The sequence below is a fragment of the Carex rostrata genome, chromosome 7, assembly GCF_964058835.1.
Source record: "Carex rostrata chromosome 7, lpCarRost1.2, whole genome shotgun sequence".
Classification (NCBI taxonomy): Eukaryota; Viridiplantae; Streptophyta; class Magnoliopsida; order Poales; family Cyperaceae; genus Carex; species Carex rostrata.
In genome coordinates, this window is record NC_135924.1 from 13,805,344 (window position 1) to 13,832,633 (window position 27,290).

The 27,290-nt window shown below is 36.4% G+C and overlaps 3 protein-coding genes across 5 annotated transcripts; 1 reads left to right on the plus strand and 2 right to left on the minus strand.

The window, feature by feature from the left end:
• Nucleotides 1-3,296: 3,296 nt before the first annotated feature.
• On the minus strand, nucleotides 3,297-5,630 carry LOC144556741 (delta(24)-sterol reductase-like). Its single transcript, XM_078305155.1, has 3 exons — nucleotides 4,645-5,630; nucleotides 4,276-4,547; nucleotides 3,297-3,814 (listed from the first exon to the last, which is right to left on the minus strand). The coding sequence occupies exons 1-3, from the start codon at nucleotides 5,609-5,611 to the stop codon at nucleotides 3,371-3,373; spliced, it is 1,683 nt and encodes a 560-aa protein (XP_078161281.1). The 5' UTR covers nucleotides 5,612-5,630; the 3' UTR covers nucleotides 3,297-3,370.
• Nucleotides 5,631-13,345: 7,715 nt separating this feature from the next.
• LOC144556731 (AP-5 complex subunit beta-like protein) lies at nucleotides 13,346-17,770 on the minus strand. Its single transcript, XM_078305138.1, has 3 exons — nucleotides 16,300-17,770; nucleotides 15,436-15,875; nucleotides 13,346-15,130 (listed from the first exon to the last, which is right to left on the minus strand). Exons 1-3 carry the CDS (start codon nucleotides 17,698-17,700, stop codon nucleotides 13,624-13,626), a joined length of 3,348 nt encoding a protein of 1,115 aa, XP_078161264.1. The 5' UTR covers nucleotides 17,701-17,770; the 3' UTR covers nucleotides 13,346-13,623.
• Nucleotides 17,771-20,190: 2,420 nt separating this feature from the next.
• On the plus strand, nucleotides 20,191-26,264 carry NTMC2T5.2 (Calcium-dependent lipid-binding (CaLB domain) family protein). Of its 3 annotated transcripts, none has more exons than XM_078305158.1 (9): nucleotides 20,192-21,249; nucleotides 21,689-21,930; nucleotides 23,439-23,457; nucleotides 23,581-23,786; nucleotides 24,335-24,444; nucleotides 24,567-24,665; nucleotides 24,913-25,327; nucleotides 25,736-25,851; nucleotides 26,044-26,264. In XM_078305158.1, the coding sequence occupies exons 1-8, from the start codon at nucleotides 20,447-20,449 to the stop codon at nucleotides 25,816-25,818; spliced, it is 1,977 nt and encodes a 658-aa protein (XP_078161284.1). In that variant the 5' UTR covers nucleotides 20,192-20,446; the 3' UTR covers nucleotides 25,819-25,851; nucleotides 26,044-26,264. The 3 variants fall into 3 exon arrangements, with proteins under 3 accessions (XP_078161282.1, XP_078161284.1, XP_078161283.1); XM_078305157.1 differs by having other exon boundaries at nucleotides 20,196-21,249; nucleotides 25,730-25,851; XM_078305156.1 differs by lacking the exon at nucleotides 25,736-25,851 and having other exon boundaries at nucleotides 20,191-21,249.
• The last annotated feature ends 1,026 nt before the right edge of the window (nucleotides 26,265-27,290 follow it).

The window sequence follows — 27,290 nt, forward strand, 5'->3', positions numbered from 1 at the left end:
TTATTCTTGTGATGTATGCATATAGTAAACATAATTTCAGATTTTGTGTAGTGCTTGGTTAACTCTCGATTGTTTGTATAAGATTCTGATGTATGCTTGTAGTAAACATAATTTAGTTAACTCTCGCAGCTGACAAACAATTTTTGAATTTTGATTGACCAACACATGTGACGATCCTGATTTGGATATGCTGGTTGCTTGTGATTTTTGGAAAATTGTTGTGAACTTCTAAGAATTTCTATGATGATCTGGTAAGGTGTATAAGGCAAAAGGAAGAAGATGACTTAAATGGAAAATTAAGAAAGAACAAGTAAACTTCAAATTTAATCGACCTGGGCTGCGTGTTGTGTGGTAAAATCTTACTGGAAACATCGGATCACATTCTATGGAAAATTGGAAATACAGGTACTGGTAGATATGTCGGGCTTAATGCAAAAGAGTATTCCCTCGAGAGAATAAGCCAGTACCCGTACTGGTACAAGAGACAGGTTACACTGGAACAACAGTGGTTACAAAACCTGTAGCGGGAGTGGCGATTTGATGCTACCTCAGTAAGACTTTAGTTTAGTTAGTTTGATAAATTGTAAATATTACTTTTCAATTCTTGTACCATTTGTAAATATAGACGCTGTAAAAAATCTTATTTTTTTAATATATCAGGTAGTACGTAGCAATTACAGAGAAAAAAATTCAATTAAAAGCTCAGATTTATCACATCTTATCTGACTTATATGGGCGAGCAATTACAGAGGAAACTAAGCTGGACTGAAAGATAAAATAACAACAAACGATAAATGCCGCAACACAGTCAGAACTGCTTAATTCTATACAAACTAAAATTATGCGGTGAAGGATACTGGTAGGTAGCAAAGAGGGAGAAGCAGAGGTCAATTTGACAAATAATCATATAAAGGAGACAGTGGTCTGAAGGGTAAAAATGTCCTTGAAATATAATATGAATATTGATATATATTTTTTGGTGAAAAAAAATTAAAAAAAGGTATATTAATAAATAAGTTATGTTTAGACAGGGAAATAACTAATTTTTAATTTTGGATGGGCATATATGATATATCTAAATTTCTCTAATAACATAAGCTTCCAAATTTTCATCAAATTTAATTCTGATGCCATGAAATGCAAACACAGAGTAATTTACTGGTAGGTGTCAGTTAATATTACACAAGCGTACTTTTATAAAAAAAAACATTACACCAGTACATTAATTAAAAAAACACAAAAAAACAGTATACCAGTACACAAATTCCAATTATTTTTGGAGGTTAACTGCTGACATTTTGAAATGCTAAATATTCAGATTATTTTTATCCACTTATTTATTTTCAAATGCTCAAGAACTCGATCTAAAATAGCGTTGTATCACTCCAAAATAACACGAGATTGTTTCCGTAACAAATCTACTAATAAGAACTCTACAGTTCAGAGAATCAAGAAAACAAGATTTAAGAAACTTCTCTAAAATTTATCAACTCAACGAACAAATTCCAAAAAAAAAAAAAAAAAAACTCATCTCAGTATATCACCATTAATTGTTACTTATCCCGCATAACAACTGAACCCAAGGAAACAGCAACTAAGAAACTAGAAAAAAGAACAATCAAGAAATTTAAACACATAACAGAAACAATTTTTCTTGAACTTTCTTGCACCACCGTCACTTCTTTGTAGCCATGTTATGCTCCCTCCCGTGTCTCTTCAGGTGTAATGGTGTTGTGCTCCTCTGACATGTCAGCACCAACCGGCCCGGCAAACGCCACCTCAGCTGCAGGGGGGGTCCCTGCATTGGCCTCAAGGGCCTCCTTCAGTTGCATGCTCATGGTAAGGATGAAGCGGTCATGCACTTGAATGAGGTTCTCCATGGCCAAGTTCAAGGCCGTGTTGGAGCTCAAGATCCCATGTTGAACGGCAGCATCGTACTTGGCCATTGCGGCTTCTAAAGCAGCTTCGCAATTTTCACAACTTTCAATGGCATCAGTCCATGAAGCAATGAGTTCAATATTCATGATTATAATTAGAATGAGGAGATCGAGTTGGTAGTTTTGGTTTCAAGGATTAGTGGTCGATCAGATGGGTTTATATTTATAGTTTTGTACTGTTCAATGGAAACAGGGTTTAGGCCACTGAGTGAGAAACGCTGGCTGGGTTTCTGAATTTGTGTTAGCCTGTTAGGCTATTAGTTTTGTTTCGTCAAAGGAAAGAGCTTTCTTTGAAGCAAAAAAAAAAAAAAAAAAAAAAAAAAAAAAAAAAAGAGCTTTCTTAATTTTTCTTTTTCAATTTTGTGTGGGGCATGCTCACTCGGATATATATATAAATGAGCCCGGTTCAAATGCCTTGTATCTTTCTTGCCATGCATGTACGTATTTCGTGTATTAATCTTTGTATTTAAAATCTAAACAACATATTCGAACAGCTTAACATTATTTTTATATTATAATATTTTTGGAGACCATATTTTATATTTTTTATTTTCTATTATTTTTTAAATAAGGATAAAATCATTGTTTTTTAATGGTTCAAAAAATTTCTAAAATATTAATTATGTATCTATGTAAAAAAATAGTAAAAGTATTTCAAAAAAAATATATAAAATTTGATTTCCAAGTATATTTTAATATAGAGATCATGTTGAGCAATTTAAATTAATTATTTTAATTTTAAAAACAAAAATAAGAACATGAGATACGAATATGACATGAAGAAACGAAACATTTGAATTTTCCTACATAAATACATACATAAATAATATTTTTTTTAAGAGCATTAAATAATTGGGAAAATTTTATGTATACCCCTCAAACACCTTAAAATTATGTATTTCCTCCTCTAAAATTCATAATATCTTATTTACCCTTCAAATTTTCAAAAACTCATAAATTTATCCAACTTATTAACTTCTATATTAATATTTAAATTAATAAATTACTAATTTTACCCTTATTAAAAAAACATCTCTCTTATGGAGCTATTATGAGAAAACTTCTTTCGAGAACTCGTTCATGGAGCCTATTCGACGTTGTTAGATCCTTTCCTCCATCCCATGCATAGGCACTAATGTCTGAGATGGATGTTTGCATCGCTTCCACTGAGAACACCCGCTCCTCCCCTCCGATACCCGACACTTGATCATGAGCTAAATAAATTCAAAACTTTAAAAAATTTACATGTACATGCATCACTCACAAAGTATATGGATTTTAATTAACGGTTTGAATTTGTAGTTCGAAGTCAATCCGATATTTTTTTAGATGTGTGCTCACCAACTATATCCTCGGATGGACTAACAACTAAAAATTCTGAGCAACACTGCTTAGCCAGCCCAACTTATTCATGCAAACCAAAGTTTCAAACCCTAAACTTCATCAGCATATGCTGACTCAGCGATGGCCGCCTCAGCCTCAGCAACCTCCTTCTCAGTCTTGCGCCCCTTCTTCGATTTGTAGTACACACTCATGAATGTACCAACAGCGCCATACTTCTTGCGGCAGTACTCGTAATGCTCGGCATCAAACATGCGCCAGAAATCCTTCTCATTCAGCTCGGATACAGCGTACTGGGGCTGGAAGCAGTGGTTTTCAATCATCCACTGCTCAAGGTTGCGTACAGCATCTGAGCCATTAAACTCCTTACCATGCAGCACAGGGCCCGGTGCATAGTAGACGCCAACATCGGTGAACATCTGCGCGTAAGGGGTGTCGCCTTGGCGGTGGTGGTGCTCAAACCCGGCCTCTGGGTAGATCATGGTCTTGATTGGTGTCTTGTAGAGACGGTGCGGGCACAGCCAGAGTGGGTAGACCTGTAAAAAAGGGTATTGTTAGAGGAAAAGTAAAAACACTATGCTTTATGGAATAACATTGATCTGTTCTTGTGACAGTTATGTAGACTGTTGCAGAATGCAACAAGATTATCATAACTTCATGATAGAGGTCAATAAATCCTGCTGTACATTCACTTACATTATTGTTACAGTTTCAGTACAGAAAGCGCGACACCAAATTCCATTATATATAGTCAGATCTCATTCAAACATGTCTCATTCTTCTTTTTATTCACTTTTTTTGGCTTGCTAAAGCAGTCAATAGAAACTTCATGCATAAAATTGGTACAACATTTTCGGATAAAATTGCACAAGTATTGAAGAACCAACAAAATTTTCAGATTACCAATCCCTCAAAATTGGTACAACATTCTAAAACTGCAAAGCACAACAAGAAAACACTTGCTAGAGAGAGAGAGAGAGAGAGAGAGAGAGCATACCTCCATCTCCTTGTGGACAAACTCCATGGCATCACCGACCTTGTAGAGGGGCACGAGGATGTCCTGGATGACATGCATGTCATGGTAGTAGTTCCTGACAGCTTCACCCTGTGTGGCCTTGAGGAGTGAAACCTTCGGTGGCATCAACCAGCCCAGGGACCACCTGAACCACCACTGGTCGGCGAATGGCAGGATCAGTTTTCCTTCCCAGTACAGACACCGTGTGTGCCTGTGGTAGTAATCTCTTGTCGGTATGTACTCCACAAATTCACCTGCATGACCACAATGCAACCACCAATATAATTCATCTGATTATCAAATCTGGCAAGTCTATCAATACTTCATAATCGTCAGGTCGGTAAAAATTACCTTTCTTTAGAGCAGACTGAGCATGCTGGTAGAACCAAGGCTTGAACCACCACCCCTGATTGTTGATCTTATTCCCTTTCTTCTTTGCCTCCTCCTTGGAAGCATAGACACCGGTCATCATAACACCTTCGCTCGGGGTATAGATCATGGTCTCAACAAAATCAGGGATCTTTGACGGATCCCCATCTCTGGGCGCAAATGAGTCGGCATAAGCCTGGGCCAACTCTTTCAAGTTTCCCCTGCATGGTTTGTATGTCACCTTCATGTATTCCTTGATGTTGATCAGCTTAATCTCTGCGGCAACAAGGAAACCCAATGTGCCTTGAGACCAAGGGATGGCATAAAACAGGTCCGAGTACTCGTTATCCTTGGTAGCTCTGACAACCCGGCCATCAGCCAAGACAACCTCCATGGCAACAACTGTGTCAGCGAAGAGCCCGAACAGATGCGAACTGCCTTCAATACCATAACCATTAATCAACCCACCGACAGTCAGATCGTCAAGCTCAGCAACAACTGCCAAGGATAGGTTCATGGGGCAGGTATAGCGGGTAATCTGACCCATGTTGACCAGTGGCTCAACCCTGGCAATCATCCTCTCCTTGTCAACCTCAAGAATGTTCCGGAAGGCTGAGAGGTCGACTTCAAAGTGGCGGGCCCGCTTGTAGTCAACATTCCTCATGCCAACGGCAATCCAAGGCTTGCGAGCAGTGCAGACGAGGCCATCCTTCTTGGGATCACGCTCCTTGAGGCGCTTGACAACCTTCTTGACATTTTCATCATGTTCCTTTTGACGGCGCTTCTCAGATTTTATGGCTGACCAGGTGTCGCCTAGGAAGAGCTTGAAGTAGATGAGGGAGGAGACGGGAAGCACCACGAAGATAACGATGATCCATCGGAACTGGACCAGGTAATCAACCAACAGCTTCTTCCTCTTTGGGCGTAGCGGGGTCTGGAGATCCGACATGGTTCCGAACTAAATCCTGGAATGACAATAAATTGAGTTCCAGAACTCAAAACAAAGTACTGTTTACTGACTCAGGAAATATTGCTGTGTTTAAATAGCTTGACATGGAGGTAGCTAGAAAAAGGTTAGAGAGAAGACGTAAACAGAATGGAAAGAAAAGGATGGTTAATTTAATTACCATATTTTGCACCCTCTTGTTTTGGTTAGTCTGGTTTTCTTCTGTTACACCTTAATTAATATTGTGGAAGCAACAGAATATGAGTGTTGGAGGTTAAAAAAAGGTTAGATCAGAAAAACCTCGATTAACCATAACATACCATAAATATCCTAAAAACAAGATTAGTTTGAATAAGGGAGAGTGTGAATTGATTCTGCTTAATTAATTTCTTTCTCTGAAGCTATTATATGTGCGATATAATGCGACCAAAACTACGTATTTTCTTAGAACACAATATTAAGCCTAGTAATTAGGTCACCAAATGACCCCAGAAAAATTAATCTACATAAAAAATTAAGCTAAAAACAATCTGTCCAAACCTCAACACGTACCAGATTATAGGGATGAAGTTAAACAAATAATATGTTTCATGCTTAGTGTAAAGGTAAGAGAACCGCTTTCTGATTTTCTGCTAGTATATTAGTTTAATTTGTTTCGTTCAAGGAAAGAGCTTTTTTATTTTCTGTTTTATCAATCTTATGTGGCACTACCATATATAGGAATATGCTAGCATGCTATGCATAGCATAGAGCCCCTCCGTGCAACGGCTCGGATTTTGAGTTTTCAAAATCTTAACAGTCGATCCGAACCGTTCATCTTGTTCTCCATATTAATATGTGTTTGAAGATCAAATTTTACATTTTTTTGGAATTTTTTTACTATTTCTTTAGATTTATTGAAAATCGCTGTTTTCAGCAAATCTGGATGATAAAAAACAGCGATTTTCAATAAATCTAAAGAAATAGTAAAAAAAAATTTCAAAAAATGTAAAATTTGACCTCCAAACACATATTAATATGGAGAACAAGATGAACGGTTCGGATCGACTGTTAAGATTTTGAAAACTCGAAATCCGAGCCGTTGCACGGAGGGGCTCTATGCTATGCATAGCATGCTAGCATGTTCCCCATATATAAATATATTAACTTTTTCTTAATTTCGGTTTTTTTTTTTTGAAAATCTCTGCAGAAGTAGAAGCTGTAAAGTCATAAAAAAAAAATTGAACTCTTAACAACTAGCGAAATTTAATGCATCATTTCAGCAGCTTCTTCTAGTTGAACTTTTTATTGCAGTATGTGTGAATTTTATGTGTCAAGTAAGAAATAATGTAAATCTGTGATATTATTTTCGGAAAATGTCCAAAAGTAGCAAAATCCCAACGGTTCACCAACCGCAACTATTAAAACGTTAGAAATGGTAACAGCTAGCTTAATTTTCTTTTATATATATATAAAATTTTATATATATATATATAATTTTCTTCTAGTTCAAACAAACTGTCGAAAAATTAACCGGTCCCAGCTACCTGAAAATGCCTATTTAAAATTTGGAGGCTGATAATTAACCCCGCACCTCCCACCCCGCAATTAACCCCGCACAAAATGCCAAAAAACTCCAGCTGTCATTTTTTTTTCATAAGGTATTAATACTTACGTACAGAAGTATTTATCTCTAAGAACGAAAGTATTTATCTCTAAGTACGAAAGTATTTAAGGGACCATGCACATTTTTTTCATGGAGGGTGGGGGGAATCTCAAATCACATGGGGGGACCATGCACGTTTTAGAGGTGGGTTTTTTTATCTCATTTCAATCTCGTCCACATTTCTCACAATCTATGAAAAATTTTGCGAATCTAAAACCACGAACGTTTTCTACGTAATTTTCTCTTTCAAATGAGATCCATGATGACATACTTTCGAGCAAGTCGTTATAGAAGTATTTATCCCTCATCGTGTAAGTATTTATATCTATACTTGAAAGTATTTTTTTGCATATAATACTTATAATACATGATATTAATACTTTCATATTTCAGTATAAAAACTTATAAGACATGATATTAATATTTTCATATGTCAGTATAAATACTTATAATAATTGATATTAATACTTTCATATATGTCAGTATAAATACTTATAATAATTGATAGTAATACTTTCATATGTCAGTATAAATACTTATAATACATGATAGTAATACTTTCATATGTCAGTATAAATACTTATAATACATGATATTAATACTTTCATATGTCAGTATAAATACTTATAATAATTGATAGTAATATTTTCATATGTCTGTATAGATATAAATACTTGCATGATGAGGGATAAATACTTCTGTAACGAGTTGTCCGAAAGTATGTCATCATGGATCTCATTTGAAAGAGAAAATTACGTAGAAAACGTTTGTGATTTTAGATTCGCAAAATTTTTCATAAATCGTGAGAAATACGAACGAGATCGAAATGAGATCAAACTAATTTGGAGAGAGATAGAGTGGGGGGATGGTGGGGGGATGGAATGGGGGGGAGTAATATAATTGTTCTTAAAATTTTATCACATGTATGAAGTTAGTTGTTTCTATGAATAATTAGTATAAAATTAAGCACTAAAAAAAAGATATATAAGTTAATTTTTAGAACAATTATATTACTCCCCCCATTCCATCCCCCCACCATCCCCCCACTCTATCTCTCTCCAAATTAGTTTTATCTCATTTCAATCTCGTTCACATTTCTCATGATTTATGAGAAATTTTGCGAATATAAAATCACGAACGTTTTCTACGTAATTTTCTCTTTCAAATGAGATCCATGATGACATACTTTCGGACAAGTCGTTACAGAAGTATTTATCCCTCATCGTGCATGTATTTATACCTATACAGACATATGAAAGTATTATTATCAATTATTATAAGTATTTATACTGATATATGAAAGTATTAATATCAAGTATTATAAGTATTTATACTGACATATGAAAGTATTAATATCATGTATTATAAGTATTTATATTGACATATTAAAGTATTAATATCAAGTATTATAAGTATTATATGCAAAAAAAATACTTTCAAGTATAGATATAAATACTTGCACGATGAGAGATAAATACTTCTGTAACGACTTGCTCGAAAGTATGTCATGATGGATCTCATTTGAAAGAGAAAATTACGTAGAAAACGTTCGTGATTTTAGATTCGCAAAATTTCTCATAGATTGTGAGAAATGTGGACGAGATTGAAATGAGATAAAAAAAACCCACCTCTAAAAACGTGCATGGTCCCCCATGTGATTTGAGATTCCCCCCACCCTCCATGAAAAAAACTTGCATGGTCCCCTAAATACTTTCGTGCTTAGAGATAAATACTTCTGTACGTAAGTATTAATACCTTATGAAAAAAAAATGACAGCTGGAGTTTTTTGACATTTTGTGCGGGGTTAATTGCGGGGTGGGAGGTGCGGGGTTAATTATCAACCTCCTAATTTTTAATGTATTCATTTTTCATCATTTTTTAACATCTCAAGTTTATACTAAATTAATCGGAAATTTATAAATTTTGCATATAAATGCATCTCTAGTAATGTAAATTGATTTTAACAGTTTGAATTCGTAATTCGAAGCCACTTCAATATATAAATGCATCTCTCGGAATGTAAATTGATTTTAACAATTTGAATTCATAGTTCGAAGCCACTTCAATAGATTTTGGAGTTGAATTCAACAAAAGAAAAAAAATAGTGAAAAGAACATTCTAATTATATTAAAAATTAAAATAAAGAAAAAGAAAATTCCATGGTATTAGTCATCTCTGAAATAAATAAAAGATGATTGCAATTCGTACTCTTTACAATTGCTATGCGGCCCAACAGAAAGAGAAAATTGGGCCTAACTTGGCCCAGATTACTCATGACGAATCTATCACCCCATTATGCCATTACTCAGGAAAAACAGCTCTCTAAAATTGTTTCATGTGGAAGATCGTGCACAGCGCCATACCAATTTCAGACCAAGCATTTTCCAGTCCGACGATGTCTATCATGTAGTATTCCAAATTTCCAATGTGAATTTTATCAGACTTGCTTTGCAAAATGGGGAAGTTGATGAGGTCATGCATGGCAGGTTTCTAAGGGATTAATTAGATGAGAACTGGCGTCTAACTGTGAAACATGCAAGCATTTTACAAGTCTTTTGTGCAAAACGATCATAACTTGATGATACACGTACGAGAGGTGCTTGATGAAATGCTTAAGAGAGGGATTTTTCAGGATATTAGTGCAGGAAGGGTTACTACTTACTAGGCCGATGGAGGAAAAGAAGAGAGATTATGGGTCCCTTGTTGTTTCATGTAGTGCATGTTCATGTTATATTACAGAAGCTCTCCTTTCCATTATATATTCAGTTTAATATGAAATCATTTGGATTTATTATTTTTACTTGGGAACTCTACAATAAAATTTCCTTTTCTTAATTTGGGTAAACAATTACATAACAGTATTTACTGAGTTTGGACATTTCTAAAATATATATATATGACTCAGTTAGTAACAATTTGAATGTACTTTACTACTTTAGTAGCCAAAGGGCCACTACTTCCAAAACAAAATAAATAAAAAGAATGCAAATAATCTAAATGTACATTAGGCTTTAAATTCTAGGAGCAAAATAAAACTCCAGCCAGTGTTTCACATTCTAAGTATCACTGTGCTGGTAATTTTCAGCAATATTTGGTTTGACAATTTTCAAACGCTTATTTTACTTTTGAACGCTCAAGAACAACAAAATAGCATTATTGTAGGAACTCTACTACAACATGGGAATAAGAAAAAGAAACAAATTAAAGTATTAAACTGCATTTTATTTCTTTGTTGCAAGTAGTAAGATCAGAGACAAATCTGCCAAAGCCCATTCCACACAGTTTTAAAAAAACAAGAAAAAGAAGACTCAAGAACAAACTTTTTAACGCTCACAAATCTATTCTGTGTATATTAATTATCAACATTGCTCATCCCACATAAGAACAGAACCCAATAAAAAAGAACAAAGAACAATCAAGAAATGTAAAACGCAGAACAAGGTTTCTCCGAACTTTAATTCTTGCACCACCAGACTATATACCAATTAAATCATCCTGGTTTGGATCAAGGGCATTGTTATGCCAGGTAGTCTCAGGTGTAGTTGGGTTATGTATATTGCCAGAGGACTCAGCTGTCTCTTCAGATGCAGTGGGGGTGGGGTCCCGTGCTTCCAGCATTTCCTCAATCATCCTGTCGAAGAACCGCCTTGCTCTATTAGATACCGACTCGTAGTTCTTACGGGTGCATTTGAGGTTCTCAATGACTTGCAAATCGTATTCCGTAATCTCATGTTTGTCAGCAGTGTACTTGGCCTTGATCCTCTCCATGGTTTCCAAAGCAGATTTGAAAGCTTCAGTGGCTTCATTCAATGAGGCAAGAAGGTCATCCATGGTTATAATTATTAATTAGTATGAGGAGAGATGGTAGTTTTGGTTCAAGCTAAGGATCAGTGATCAGATGGGGTTTATATAGGTTTATAGCTAGTGTTCTATGTATGGAAACGGGGTTTAGGCCTAGCTAGGTTTCTGAGTTTATGTTAGGTGATTTGTTTTGTTTCCTTTTAGGAAAGAGTTTTCTTTATTTTCTTTAATTTTGCAATTTTATGTGGCGCTCGGATATATATATATGAATATATTAATTATATATTCATCAAAGTGCATAATTAAAATAGCCACGTTACGTCATTTTTTTTAAAGGCCTAACCTCCTCTATAATTTTTTTTTTATATAATTTTGTGCATTTAACTTTACAAATTTTAGATGCATCAATATATTTTAGTCTTCATATATGATAAACTCATACTACAATAAATTATCTAATCCTCGAATCGGAATTTTCCGACTCATATTCTCAATATATACTTCTCTTATACTTTGATTATATGTTACCTCAAGAATCAAGTTTACAACTAATTGAAGTCACTTCTGTAAATTTAATTGAATTTCTGCAAAATTCTAGAAATAGAAGTGATATTTATTTTGATTAACTTTGATTAACTTTTGAAGATTAAAAGTTACCGAAAAAGCTTTATATCACTCTAAAATAACTTGAAGATTATTAATATTAAAAAAAAAGTACGAAAGATGTTAAAAATAAAAGAAGCATATATATCAATAAACTGCACTTTATTTCCTTGTTGCAAGCAGCAGCAAATCAGAGTTAATCTGGTAAAGCTTAATCCACAGTTTGAAAAAATAAATTAAAAAATACAAGATTCAAGCAACTTTAATCCCTCTTATTCCTCTACAAATATATATATGTATAATGTATCAACAAAAATCAAGAAAATAAAGAAAAGAAAAAAACCAACCAGATTTTTGCATGTTTTTATAAGATGAGCAAAACAAATTAATTCAAAATGCTAATTTGAGATCAAGTTATGGCCAACTGATGCCTGTGATGCCGCTGTGTCGTGCTCCTCTGGCACGTCAGCTGCATCACCGTATCGAGCATCAGACTCCAATTCCTTTTGCCGCTTCAGTACTGGTCGAGCATAAGCCGGCCTGACAGGCACCAGGTTGGCTGCATTTGGGTTCATTGCATTGGTGTGGTGGGCCACCTCCAGCTCCTTGACCCGTTTGGTCATCATATCAGCAAAACCCTCTGCATGGTCGCATGCCAAGTGCAAGTGCTCATGCTGCTCTTTGAGGTTTGCCATGGCCAAGGCAGCAGCCTCAGTACGAACGCAATCGACAGAGTTGTACTCAGTTAGCACGACTGTTGAAGCAGCATCAATGAACTTTTGGTAGGCATCATTGATGGAGTTAACGTGTTCATCCATGCATTAGTACCAGTAGAGAATTTAGATGGTAATCTTGGTTAATTGGGTGTATTTATCTTTAATTATTACTTTACGCTATACATGAAAACGGGGTTTAGGCCTAGCCATTCAATTGATGGAAGCTACTGAGTGAATGTCGGTTGGTTTCTGAGTTTCAGTTAGGCGTTTGGTTTTCTTTCTTTCTAGATAAGAGAACTTTCTTTATTTTATTTTTCCTTTTTCCAAGTTTACATGTTATCTGAATATAACTGTATATATTAATATGCCAAGATAGGGGGGAAGTTGCATTGCGTTACTCCAACTGTTTCTGGTAGAATTTCCTATATAATTGTGTGAATTGAGCTGTTTTATTACATGCAAAGTAACGCAATGCATTGTATAAGAGATCCGAGAAAAAACATAGTACATAATGAGTGTTTTTTAAACTGTTATTTCCAAAAGTTAATCACAATTGGAGTCACTTTATAACTACAATTAAACTTCTTCTCTTTCTAGGCTAGGTTCTAAATAGCCAGCAATAGCACAATAGCTATGCTATAGCTTTTTCATACCTCAAAAGCTATAGTACTATTAACCGCTTTTTTTTTATAATGATTATAAATAGCTAACTATGATTGCGCTATAGTTTTTTTAGATCTTAAAACTATAGCGCTATAATCGCTATTTATAATCTTGGGTAGAAGTGATATTTGTTTTAATTTTCTACATTATTCCCATTAAAAAATTCCAAGTTCAAATATACTTTATTACTTCTAGTGAGAGAATCACATAAACAATATTTCGCAGTTAACCAGCAACCTTCCCTGGCATGTAATTGTGCTTACTTATTATTGTTACCTCTGCCCTCTGGGAAAAATGAAAATTAACAAAGAGGTACAACACTCTTATTACTACTATATTCCTTCTGGAACAGAGAAGTTACAATTTTAAAAATGGAATACAAAAAAAAAATTATTGATTGGCCCTCAACTAAAAAAAGTAATGAGATGGAGAAAAATAAAAAATCCATCTCCAAGAACAATTTACAACCCATTTAAAAGGCAATAAAGAATATGTAGCCATGCTATCAAAAAGAATTTTTTAGAGAGAAAAAAGCTCACTGACTAACCAATCTACAGTTCTGCCCTAATCTTCAAAACGAATAGTTTTCACAACAAAGCCTCCAAGTATTCATCAACATAAGCGAGGCATGGCCAATGGTCGGTACGTATCCGTACCATGGTAGAAGTATAACCAATCTCCATCATAAAAAGAAGATGGTACCTTGGTGGCAAAAATACCAAAACACAAAATGTCCCCATGTTCTTTCCCTTACCAGTGGATACCAAACTTCTGCAATTGTTGTTTTTCTCCATTTCAGTTTGTGCAAATTGGATCTCAAGTCCAGATTTCTCCCCTGAATAAGCCACCAAAGCCTTTTCAGCACTAAACTCATTTCTAGAGGCATCAACATCTATGTCACCTTCTTCTTCGTCTTCTTCTTTCTCATCCCATACAACATTTTCTATAACTCTGTTCTGACGAATCACCCTAACAAGCGGCCCCCCTGCAACCCGGACCACAAATCCAGCCAGGTGTCTCTCCACAGCATTAATAAGCACATCTTCAGGAACTTCTAGAAGCTTCACTGATTGTGTACCCTTAATTGCCACAGCCCCCTTACCACCATTTAAAGGAAATGTTTCCCTCACTGTATTTGCCGAACTGCCACAGGCTTCCCATAAAGCATCAAACAGGTCAGCATTGTATTGCGGGATCCACTCATCAGAGACATTAGCTGGCAAGATAGCTTTCAAAAACATGTCCTCTATACCGACTGTGACAGGTCTCAGGGAACCAGATACAACTTGTCCAGTACCCGTGTTGGCCTTGATCAAGATGTCTATCAACCCAGGCATTGGGTCTTCAGGTTGTAATTCAATAAAAAATTTCGCGAAATCACTATGGTGTGTACTCTCATTATTTTCTTGGTCTAGAGGGACTAAAGCAAGGTCAGGTTTTAATGATTCTCCAAGGAGAAATGGCACACGGCAAGGTGGGATCTTACCATACTTTGAAAAGGACGAGAAGGTAATTTTGGTAGCATATAAAGCAGGTATGCTCTGCTCGTCATAAGATTCAGATCCCCAAGTACGGGTAAACGGGTCAGATTCAAATCGAAGCGTACACGGTATCCTTATCTTTATACCAGGCATAACCCGGTAATCTGGTATACACCCGAAATGGGTCCTTAAAACCCGCAATAGATCCCCAGTCTTTGGATCCACAACCCTCAAAGCTTCATTCTGGTAAATGGTTTTAGTGAAATCTGCTTCATCTGACTTATCTGACTTATCTGGGTCTGATAATGGTGCAGCAGAAGCCACTATATCCATAATGGCCCCTCCAACGGATCCAGATCCATTGGATAAAGCACGGACTGAACCCGGTGTTGAGAGAAACCAGGATTGTTTCACAAGTGGAGGTGTAACACATTCTATGTGAATGTAAGAGGCGATACCAGTTGATTTTTTTTGGTCGAGAGAGGGATGGGCCGACGGTACATCGATCAAAGAGGCCGGAAGTGGAGCCGGGGCAAGGCCTGACTTTTTACCAGTGCATAGGGCTTGCCTTAGCTTCTTGCCCGGTATGCATGCAAGCATTCGCAAGTAGATCCTGTGGAGGAGAGACAAAGGGAAAGATAAGAATATGCTGGATTTGAGAGAAACATCATTCCTCTCCTCCATACATGTTTACACCATACTTGCTTTCTCATCCTTCCAACAAATAAAAAGCCATGGTACCAGACAACCAGTCACAGTTAACAATACCACATTTTAGCAAACTACACCAATACACTTATTCCCTCTTGTTGCAGGTGTTATTGACTGTTCCAGTATATAGTATATACACCACTACAAAACCGGAAAATAACTATATGAAAAATAATTGGAATAAAATTTAAAGCATCACTAACTGACCTTGCATTGTCACGAATTTCCAAATCAGGAAAGTTCTGGCACGTGAAAGCCAGAAGTCGCGAAAGAGGACTGAAAACCTGGGACCCATGATGGTGATTCAGCACAACTCGGCATATGCCGAGAACCCGGCTCCCTTGGGACCACGACCGGAGCCCCGTATCTGGACCATGCTCATCAGTGAGGCAAAGCATATGCCTCTTGAGAAGCTCCAATACACCTTTAGGAGTCACTGTCTCATTCTCGGCTATTTTCTCTAACAAGGGAAAATAAAAGGAGAGGCCATGGCCTGGTTTGAGATTGGGAGTCAAGCGCCTGTCAAGTGTTTGAAGAAATCTGTCACCAATTGCAGAGTGGGTCTCACACTGTAATAAGCGGCTGATGAAAGTTGCTATTACTGGAACCAGTACATGATGTTCCAATGCCAGGTTCACAAGCATGTTCTACAGGCAGAGAGGAAACATTAAGTTGGTATGATATCCAATGCTCCAGTACAGCTGTACTAGTACCAGCAGTACATTGGCAAAGACCAAAATTTCTTAGCAACACTAAATCTAAACATCATGAGGATATTAAGTCATGGGCTCTGCCTTTTCAATCATGTAGAAGAGGGGCCTATACCACTAAAAGCCAGCCTGTACCATCCATTAGAAAAAAATTGTTTTCTTTATTTATGGATTTCAACTACAAATAAGATTAGACTTTAATCATTGGTACCATACAGATCATTTAAAGACATTCAGTTAAATCCAATGTAGGTAAGTATGGTCATATAGCGATAAGGCAGTTGGTACCAACGCTGGTAAGAACGTCAAGAATTGACTTGTAATACAAATGAACAAACTCAACAAAAAAAAAAAATACTACCTCAAGAGCTGTAAATGTTGTAGACTCCATAATAGAACCCAACCCCGCACGACCCGGCCCGTAATCAGAACCATCATGAGGCATAATACCAATAAGCAATTTATGCATGGCTCTAAATGCCACCCCGGTTTCTGTGCTCCAGCCCGGTAGCCACCTGAAAGAAGAAACACACACCAAACCGTCTTCTAACAGACTCACCGCCTCATCTCTCTCTGATGCGATAACAGAAATGGCATCAAGCTTCTTTGCCTTGACAGCAAGCGGGTCGAACACTTGTGGGTAGAAACCCGGTAGTGAAGTAGCACTAATTACATGGCGGGCTAAGAGAGTAGACCCAAAAAGCCAATGCAGTGCTAGCAAGCGAAAAATCAACCTCTGACCCGTATCGCTTGCTAAGAGCTGGAGCCGGTGGGCCACATTGCTAATGGCATCCTCATTAAATGCATCGGAAAAATGGTGGTAGAGAGAAAGAATGGAGTGATCTAGTAATAGGTTGTGACAGGAGAGAAGGCTGGAGAAGTTCACTTTGAGCAAAGCTGACACGGCCGGTACACACTCCTCCAGTGCATCCGCAATATCAACTAAAGCTGATGTTAGCTCTGATATGGCACCAGGAGTCAAATCTCTCGGGCGGTCCAGTAGGAAAGCAAGCACCCGTCTGATTTCTCTGAGATTTATATCTGACGGTGGCGAAAGAACCACTCTTTGATCAGATAATGCAATTTGGGGTATTGTAAAGGGGGTTAACTGGGTTGAGGTTGAGAGAATTGATGAACTGGATGAAAGTAGACCATTTACCACAACATTTCGAGAAACTTGAGCAAGTAAGAGGAAATACGATTGTGCCACATGGGTTCTCTCTGCTTGGGCCAGAAGCCACACATGACCGAGAATTTCTGACAAGAGGCATGGAAATGTGCTCTCCAGTTCGCGAAGAGACTCGCATGCCAAGCCACGGGTTTGTCTATCAGGCCCATGATTGGGCCGGTTAATCAGTGTCAAGAGCAGCTCAGTTAGTGACTGGAGATGAGGGGAAGAAGGGGACTGGAGAAGAGAGATGAAGATAGATGTGGTGGTGATCAAGAGTTGTTCCTTGAGTGGGGAGGGATCAGGGGAGGGGAGGAAGGAGCGGAGCGCAGAGAGAAGGGAGGGAAAGGGAGGGGAGGGGAAGAGAATGGAGGGGAGGTGTTGCTCGAGGAAATGGAGAAGATTGAGCTTCAAACTGGAGGGGAGGTCACGGCGGGAGAGGGAATGGAGGGAGAGGTCGAGGAGGGGAAGAGAGAGGTGTTTGCGGCGGCGAGAGGGATCCCCGGAGGAGAAATCGTCGAGGAGGGACTCAAAGTCTTGCGCTGAGAGGATGGGGAGGGAAGAAGAAGGCTTGAAGGAAGGCTGCTTCTCCATTGATGGAGAAGTGCAGAGAGTGATTGATTTGTTATTTGGTTGCCTATTTGGAAAAGGGTACTGGGGCCATGATCGGAAGAGATGGAGGGGAGAGGTGGGAGGGACTACGGAAGCGAGGAGATTTTTTGGGCTGGAATTTTTAAATTGGGCCTCGATGAAGTGCGCTTGTTGGCCCAATATTATCTTTCTTCTTTACTTACCTCGACTCCTGCTTAGCCCAGAACACAATATTTTTTACGTTGGGCCTCGATGAAGTGCGCTGGGTTGGCCCAATGTCATCTTTCTTCTTTACTTACCTTGACTCTTTCTTGGCCCAGAACACAATATTTTTTAAGTTGGGCCTAGATTAAGTGGGCTGCGTTGGCCCAATGTTATCTTTCTTCTTCACTTACCTCAGACTCTTGCTTGGCCCAGAACACAATTTGTAATGGAAGTAAGCAAGCTGCATACATGCCGAAATTTTTGTTTACAAGAAAAAAAAAAAAAATTAAAGAAGTCCCACCATTTCAATTATATTTTAGTAAATACCAGGACTGCTGAATTATTTAACATGCGACACAGTAAAACCAATTTTCCTTGTAAGAGATACAAACCGAGTACTCCCGTAACCCGTTTCTATCATATAAGAGACACAGTACAGTATGGTACGTATTAGGCCAAAAGTTGGAACTTTGTGTCTGAGTCTGACTATTGAAAAGTTGAAAAAGTTATTTTGAACCACTTCATTTAATAAGCAAGAGACAGAGGGGTCAATTTAAAAAAAATAAAAATATCACGTACTGAATAATTCTACGGTCGAAAATCGAAATCATGCATACCGTTGAATATTCAGCAGTCCTGATATTTTTGGAAATCTAGTTCAACAGTTAAATTGTTTTTTCTTTCTACAAATAAATTGTCATTAATACATAGACAGAACAACAACAAAAATTGAAATGAATGAATTACAAATTTATGAAATTTAATAAACACAATTACATATTCTGAATTTATGAGGAAGTTAACACTTTTTCCAACACGGTCATCAGCCCCTGGTTACATTTGTATTCGCATCCTCACAGATATCTCATATTTTGCGTGACTTTTTGAAAAATCTCAACCTTTCAAATATGTGTTGTACAAATCTCAAAGCTCAAATATTATTGTCCTCCTGTGCTATCTCCGAATAGACACCAGGCACACACGTCGGTCACGCAAAATATGAGATTCGAATTGTCAGTTTCAGTCCGGTAACTGAGGAATACGGACTCCAATGCTGGTACCAAAATCGTACTTTTAGGACTGTCTGGTCTGTTTTTAGATCTGTGTGTACGAAAATTAAAATAAATGTATACATTAAAGCGGAGTATATGTATCTTAAAACAGATCGAACGGTGTTTTAGCTCATTGAATCAAAGTAGGTCCGATGAACATCAGAGCTACTCTCAAATTGTTGATATAACCGGAAGAAAAACGAATTTGCATTCTCTGAGATTTCTCATATGTTGGGCGACTCTTTGAAAAATCTCAACCATTCAAATAAGTTATGCACGAATCTCAAAGCTCAAAAATTATTGGACCCCCCTACGCTGTGAATAGGCACCGGACACGTCGGTTACGCAAAATATGAGATCTCTCTCTCAAGAAAAAGGGGCTATGTTTTAATGATTCCCTTTCCCTCTAGTCAAAGATTCCTAAAAGCAATGTATAGTATCATAGTATCGCAGTATAATTTGGTTTCTCTTATTCTCGGTTGAATCTGGATTTTCTGCTCCAATTTCTCTGCACAGTCATTGTTACGTCTCGCTGTCCCTTTTAAAAATGTAAGATAAATATTAATTTAGCAATATGTCTACAAGTGCATCAGCTTATTATTGACAATTACAACAGTGTAAAATTTCAAAATTGCAAAATTATTGAATGCAATTGAAATGAAAAACGTAGTGTTTGTTAAATTTGATAAAGTGATAACAAAAGTAACTTTTTACAATTTAAAAAATGAAGGTTCTCGTAGGATCAGCTTCAGAGAAACGAAACAGAAAATCCGGTGAGACACCGGCATATGACTATGAGGAATCAAATAAATGAAAAACTCGTGTTATTTATATAACTCGTGCTGCCGGCCTATACCGTAACCCGTCAAGCAGCCTTGCTCAGTTGCTGAATAAGAATAAGAGATCGGATCCGGGTTCATATGCTATCGAGCGAAAACCAACCCGTTGTCAATCACCGTCCGTCGACTTCGAGTTGACAAGTTCGTATCTCATGCCGTCATGCGCCAACTCCCCCTCATCCACGCGTCGAGTTCATACCTCCTGATGTGACATCAGTTGTAGTCAAATATGCAGCAGGTCAATACGAGTCGGACCTCCTATTTGCTACCTCGATAACTAGTGGTCCACGATATTTCAGTGTCTGGCTACACATATTAAATCAGGAAATGGACGCAGGAGATCAGATTATTCCGCTCCACCATTCTTGGTCCCTCCACCGATAACATGGCGCGCCTCACAGCCGCCCATTCATATTTTCTCTCTTCCCCGCTGCCCACGTGTACAACTGGAACTCTCCAGTCTTCTCTCGCACCATATCTTTGCCTCTCGTCTCTTTTGCACTTCCAACTTCCAACTTCCAACCTCAACCTCAACCTCAACTCCTCTCTCTCTCTCTCTGGTGGCGCGTGCCGCCTATTTCAGTATATGCTAACCCTAGATTCTAGTATCTTCTCATGCTAATTCAATTATGTTTCAAGGCATACCCAATGTGAATGGTTTCTTCTCTCACTTGGGCTTCTTCAATGGCAGCATCATCTCGGGGCCCTCATTGCATCTCACAGTTAATTTGTCCCTGCAAAATCGCCGATGCTGGTAACAAAAAGAGCATCCTTTTCTTGAAATTCCTTTCTAGTAGAAGATGTAGGAGGATATTTTACTGTAGATCCTCTATATCCCCGTCAGGGACAGGAAATTCCAATTTGAGTCCTGAATTTTTGAATTCCACCAAAGAAAGCACGAATGCCCAGAAAATCTTTGTCACCAGAAGATTATCAGAGTTTTCTGATGAAGAGTCAGACCAATTGCAATTCTCTACCACCTTCACGAACTACCAACAAGATCCCTTGGTTGACAAATTGAAAACTCAATTGGGTGTAATTCATCCAATCCCTTCACCTCCTATCAACCGAAATGTACTTGGTTTTTTCGTTTTTTTCTTCTTTGTTGGTGTAGCTTTCGACAAGCTCTGGACTTCACGGAAGAATAGAAAAGCTGAACGAGAAATGCAAAATGGGACCTGGCCACAAGTGCCAACCAGTTTTTCGCTTTTCCTGGAAAAGGACTTACAGAGGAAGGAATCAGTTGAGTGGGTGAACATGGTTTTGGGAAAATTGTGGAAGGTGTACCGGTCAGGAATCGAGGATTGGATTGTTGGGTTGCTCCAGCCAGTGATTGATGACCTACAGAAGCCTGATTACGTGCAAAGAGTGGAGATTAAACAATTCTCCCTTGGAGACGAACCTTTATCGGTTAGGAATGTAGAAAGGAGAACATCAAGACGGATTAATGACTTACAGTAAGTAATTCTTCTTTCTTTGTGCGAATTTATTTTTGGCGATACGCCAGAATACCTTAAAACTTCTTATGTACCCTGAAAAATGGGAAATATATCACTCACTGATAGCTTATCTTCTGATTATTCGAAGGTATAACCATCACTTGGTGACCAATAGATACAGAATAGTATGTTATATAGAAAAGTAAGCAGCATATACAAAATGGTACAGTGTGAAAATGATAAATTGTGTAAGAAGTATGGTGTCATATTAACCTATGGGAACTATTATATTATATCCAGAAAAGGGGTAAACTTGTTTCTGTGCATTTTCTTGGTAATGACCACAATCAGTTGTCAACTGTGACAGTCACTTTGATAGCTCTATTATTGTTTTTATTATTATAATTGGAGTAGTGGCATGATTATTTCTTGTATGGTGTTTTTCTGTGGAATTAAGATACCAGATAGGTCTACGCTACACTGGCGGGGCCCGCATGAAATTGTCCCTTTCCCTGAAGTTAGGTATCATCCCAATAAGCGTTCCAGTTTGGGTGCGTGATTTTGACATTGATGGAGAGCTCTGGGTTAAGCTTCGACTCATACCAACTGAGCCATGGGTTGGTGCTGTTTCTTGGGCTTTTGTTTCTCTGCCAAAGATTAAGTTCGAGCTGTCTCCTTTTCGGCTTTTCAATCTTATGTGTAAGTGCATTTACTTTCGTGGATGAGACTAATTGTTATGTAGTAATGCTTTGTCATACAATTTAATCAGATTTTACATCAGTTCAATATCAGTTTGACCCCCAAATGCAAAATTCGGTCTTCTCAAATCATTCTCAGTAAGTAACACCATGTAACAAAAAACTTTAAAAAACGAAATAAGTTGTTGGGCAGCCATAACGGTAACCAAACAAGCACCAGTGTTTGGTAATAACCTGAATAGTGATACTGAAAATATTTTTGTACTGAAAAAAAAAAGTTTAGCTTTTTCCTTGTTGGTTTACTAGTAGAGCTGTAAAGCACTTTCCTGCTAAGGAACTGCACCTCTACTAGTTAAGTATACTTTTTTTCTGTAACAAAAGAAGAAATGGAGGTATCACTTGACAGTCTATGTTTCAATATTCTTTATAATTTTAGTGAAACCATTGATTGCTAAACTAAGAATTATTCAGGTTAAGAAAGATATTAAATTTAATACCTTATGTGACAACCCTTATTCAGGTTAAGAAAGGTACAACTGCAATTGTAGTTCTTTGCTGATGACCAATATTTCGATACATTAGATTTCTTTGGGTTGCCATCTGTATATATCAAGGTTCTAAATAGCGATTATAGCGGCATAGCGGGGAGACAAAAAAAAAAAGCTATTGCGAATAGCGTAGCTATAGCGGAAGCTATCACACATAGCGATTTTCCCTTTTCAAACTTTATATTCTATATTTCTACTAATTATCAACATAATCAATATTAGAGAATTGATGTAACAACTAAATGACAACTAATCTAAGTCTATACTTTTTATCAATTACGCAAATAAGAATAAAAAAAAATCTAAAAAGTAACATTATTTAATAGTTTATACTTCATGGTATTACATATTATAATAGACAAAGAGCAATTAATTTTATAAGGTAAATGAAGTCAATATACATATTTAAACATTTTATAATTATAATAATAATCAAAATCAGCTTTCAATTGAAACGAACGATAATAATTTTACAAACGAATACTATAAAAAGAATAATCAAAATGAATAATTAGTATTTGAATATTTCTCGATATAGAATGAAAGAATAAATCACAAATAAAAATAGAAGCATATAGTTTGGTTTAGTATACTTATCGTAGAAGACCATGTAGCATTAGAAATAAGAATAGAAGTACAGAAGTCCATATAAATTGCAAAAAAAAAACATGTAGCATAGCGGTAGCTATAGCGGGTCTCATATAGCGGTAATAGCGGTCAGCTATTATAGCTATAGCGGTCGTAGCTGAGTTAGCGCAATTTTATCTCATAGCTTAGCGTTTATGGTCTGGAAAAGCTACAGCGTAGCTATAGCGCCGCTATAGCTAGCTATTTAGAAGCCTGGTATATATTCAAGAAAATTTTCAAATGTTGTTGATGCATTATCTTTGGATTGCCATTTTTTTTTTAATTAACACATATTTGCTTCTTCTTTTTGCATGCCATTGGTGCTCTCTATCAGCAATTCCTGTTCTTTCTATGTAAGTATGCCCATATCTAATTTGGTCCATTATATAATCTATTTGAGTATATGGGTGGAAGTGGGAGAAAGACGGACAGACAGAGAGATTCCTCATTGAAATGCTGTTGCTTTTGGGTAATAGGTTTCTGAAAAAGCTCCTGACTGAAGACCTGCCGCTTCTCTTTGTGCGACCAAAGAAAATTGTGCTTGATTTCCAGAAGGGCCAGGCATTGGGCCCAGTGGCAGAGATTCTGAAGACAGATGTTATTCAAGAAGGCAACAAGGATTTTGTCGGAGAGCTCTCTGTCACCATTGTTGATGCTCGCAAACTTGCCTATGTCTTATTTGGTACATATATTTACTTCGTAATGTTTTATTATACTTAGTTATGATAAAGAGGGGAGGTTATTATGACCTTTGTGCCTACTATATATGATTAAGGTTAAAACAAAGTAAACCAATATCAGAGTTTTTTAAGAGAAGATTACCCAAATGGGTTTAATGTATATCCATCGATCCCCTGTAGTTGTATTGTTAACATCGTAAATTGGGGAATATTGATATAATGTTTAGGGAACATCATTTATTAAGATCCCTGTAGCTTAGGTATTCTTTAGGCACCATTTTTGTAGTACTTGTTATGTATAACAAGGATCTGAATCATTCTTGTTGTCACTTCTGCAAACAAATAGTTAGTTGCAAGTACTAGTTATTGCTAGTTCAATTATTATCACTATACTGTATTGATTTTTCTTATCTAAAACCTCAAACAATACTTATTAGCCAAGTAACTAATTGGTTCCAGAAGTTTAATCAAGATCATTATCTATAATACTTCTTCTTTATATTGTTAGGTAATTCTTCTTCTTCTTGTTTTTTTTTTGGTAAAATGGCAGGGAAAACTGATCCATATGTAACTATGAGCCTAGGAGATCAAGTTATAAAGAGCAAGAAAAATAGTCAGACAACTGTTATTGGCCCTCCTGGTGAACCCATCTGGAACCAAGTATATCCTGATCTATGATCTTTGAAAATATTCCAGTTATTTTTTGTAGCTTACTGCTATGCTAATTCTCTACATTCTAGAGAGTATGCGTGACAAATAATTTATTTTTTATTTATTTTCAGGATTTTCACCTTCTAGTAACTAACCCCAAGAAGCAGAAATTGTACCTTCAAGTGAAAGATTCATTTGGCTTCACTGAGATAACAATTGGATCAGGAGAGGTATCATTTTTATTACCAACATGGCCAGTAAAATTTCATTACATGCATGGTAGTAGATCTAACTGGTACTGAGCATTCCTGTAAATACTCAGTAACCTGATGGGTTTTGTACCATGGCACACATACTGCTACACATATGAAATCAACATTACTTGACAACCATATGTTACTATGCATTTTATTTCGCGTGGTGTATTTTTGGCATATACAAAATCAAAATGAAACATTTACATTATATCAACTATAGGTAGAGCTAGGATCGCTCCAAGACACAGTACCAACTGATCGAATTGTCACATTAAGGGGCGGGTGGGGAGTTTTTGGCAAACGTACTTCAGGGGAGGTGCTACTACGTCTCACCTACAAGGCCTACGTTGAAGACGAAGAGGAAGAAAAATTTGTACCGGCTTCTGAAATAGGATACTTAGAAAGTGATGATGACATATCAGAGTCAGATTATAGCAAGGGGGGAGTGACTGACAGAGAGAGGGAGTCATTCATGGACCTATTGGCTGCGTTGCTTGTTAGTGAAGAGTTTCAGGGGATTGTTTCGTCAGAAAGTTTTCGGGATCCGGAATTGACTGGTACAGGGAGTAGAGGAAATGGCGGCATCGGCGGTGGCAGTGTTGTTGATTCTGGAGTTGTTTCTGGTGACTCTAAAGGTGAGATTTGTCAACTTCCGTTGATCATTTTGGTAGAAATGAGTCAGAATTGATTGTGGAAACACCAGTTCTTAATTGACCTCATGATAATGATTTCTACCTCCTAATGATGCAGTTACGACTTAATTTGCAATTAAGGAAATTTGCCTTAAGTGACCCTTTATTATGTGATTTAGTGTATCCTAAAGTTTAATATGCTCTAGTCTATGCTTAGTTGTTTGGTGAAACATTAAATGAGTCCTTGAAAGAGAAATTTAATATGCCCTTGTCTATCCTAATTTCAATATGTCCTGGTCTACGCTAAGTTATTGGACATGACAGGTATGGTATTTTTATAAATTTGGTATGTTCATCCTTTGTTCCTTTGGTTGATCTCTCTTTCATTGTTGGTTTGTAATGTAGATCCAGCTTTATTATGGCTTGCTACTATAACAAGCATAGCAGCACTAGTTTCTTTAAATATCGGTGGATCAAGTTCTTTCAATCCATGATGCCAGCAGATAATCATAAGAGGCATTGCTATAGTAAGTTCTACACTTTTGTGTGTGTATCTTGTAGGACTTGTGTGAGTATCACGAAACTTAAACAAATAAATGTATATTCAGTAAATTTTTGAATTACAGAACATTAAAAAAAAAAATTAAATAGGGATCTTCATTGATTCATGCAAATATTTTGTTCTGAACATTTACAGTATGTTTTTGTTTATTTTTCAGGTTTTACCTTAATATTGCAATCCTGTCTAGCCGAAGATAGATACACTAATATGGCAATCAATTTCTCCCGTGTAAATTCAACTTCAATTGTAGAGGGATAATTAGTGCGGCAGTTTTGATTTTCTTTGATAACCACCTGTTAATATTTTTTTTTTTAGTTACTTGTGCATTCTGTTGATGAATCCAACAGTTTTTTGAATCGCTAAGTTGCCTTGACAGTTGCTTTGCCATATTAGTGTTAATAGAGCAAAATTACAAACTCGAACCAAGCCAAAAAAAATCTTAAAAGAAAATAAGATAAGGAGCTTTGATGATATTAAAACAACTCAATTTTTTATTAACACAGTATTATCAAAATATTTTACTATATAATTTTATCCTTCAGTGTTTCTTTTAGAAACTGATTCTCTCTTACATATATTACTACATAATTTTTTTCCTTTAAAAGTAATAAAACTATGTTTTATAAAGTATATTATTATGTTTAAATTATGTTTCTCTCTCATATATTTGATTTTTTTTTTCTTAAAATCTATCAACATTGTATATATCGATTTATTTTGTACTAACTTCACAATTTCTTTTAACAATCTATTATAAAAAAAAATGTTTTGTCAATTAACATTTTATCTCTTTTCTCTACGTAAAAATCACTAAAAAATTGACATGATTACTTATATAAATATATATATATATATATTCAATACAAATTATCATAAATAATTTTGACATTAAATTTATGATTAAAATAATAAATTTTAAAGTACAACAAAACAAAACGCTATAATAAAAAAATTACATCAATCATGCTAAAATTAATAAATTTTTTACATTAAACTTAAATTAATAAAATATTTCAGAAATTCTAAAATAGCATATTGAAAAAAAAATCCATCCAAGTTGATGATAGATCATTATTAATTTGTTTTCTCCACTAATACTACCTACAAAGAAAAGTCCGTGAATAAATAACTACCTCATATTGTTTTCAATCAATATTATAAAAATAAAATAACCTTAATCATTTGTGAATATCAGGTAATATATTCAGATCAATAGTATTATATGAGGTGCCTTTATTAGAAGGTCCCCCTTAATGTGAAGACTCAACAATCTCGAAATATGATGGATCTCGTCAAGTAGAGCTTAAATTATCAAAATTATTTTTCTTTATTTACCTTAATATATTATATCTATTTAGTCGTACAATTGACATGCATGGACAAGCCATCCATTATTTAAAAGAA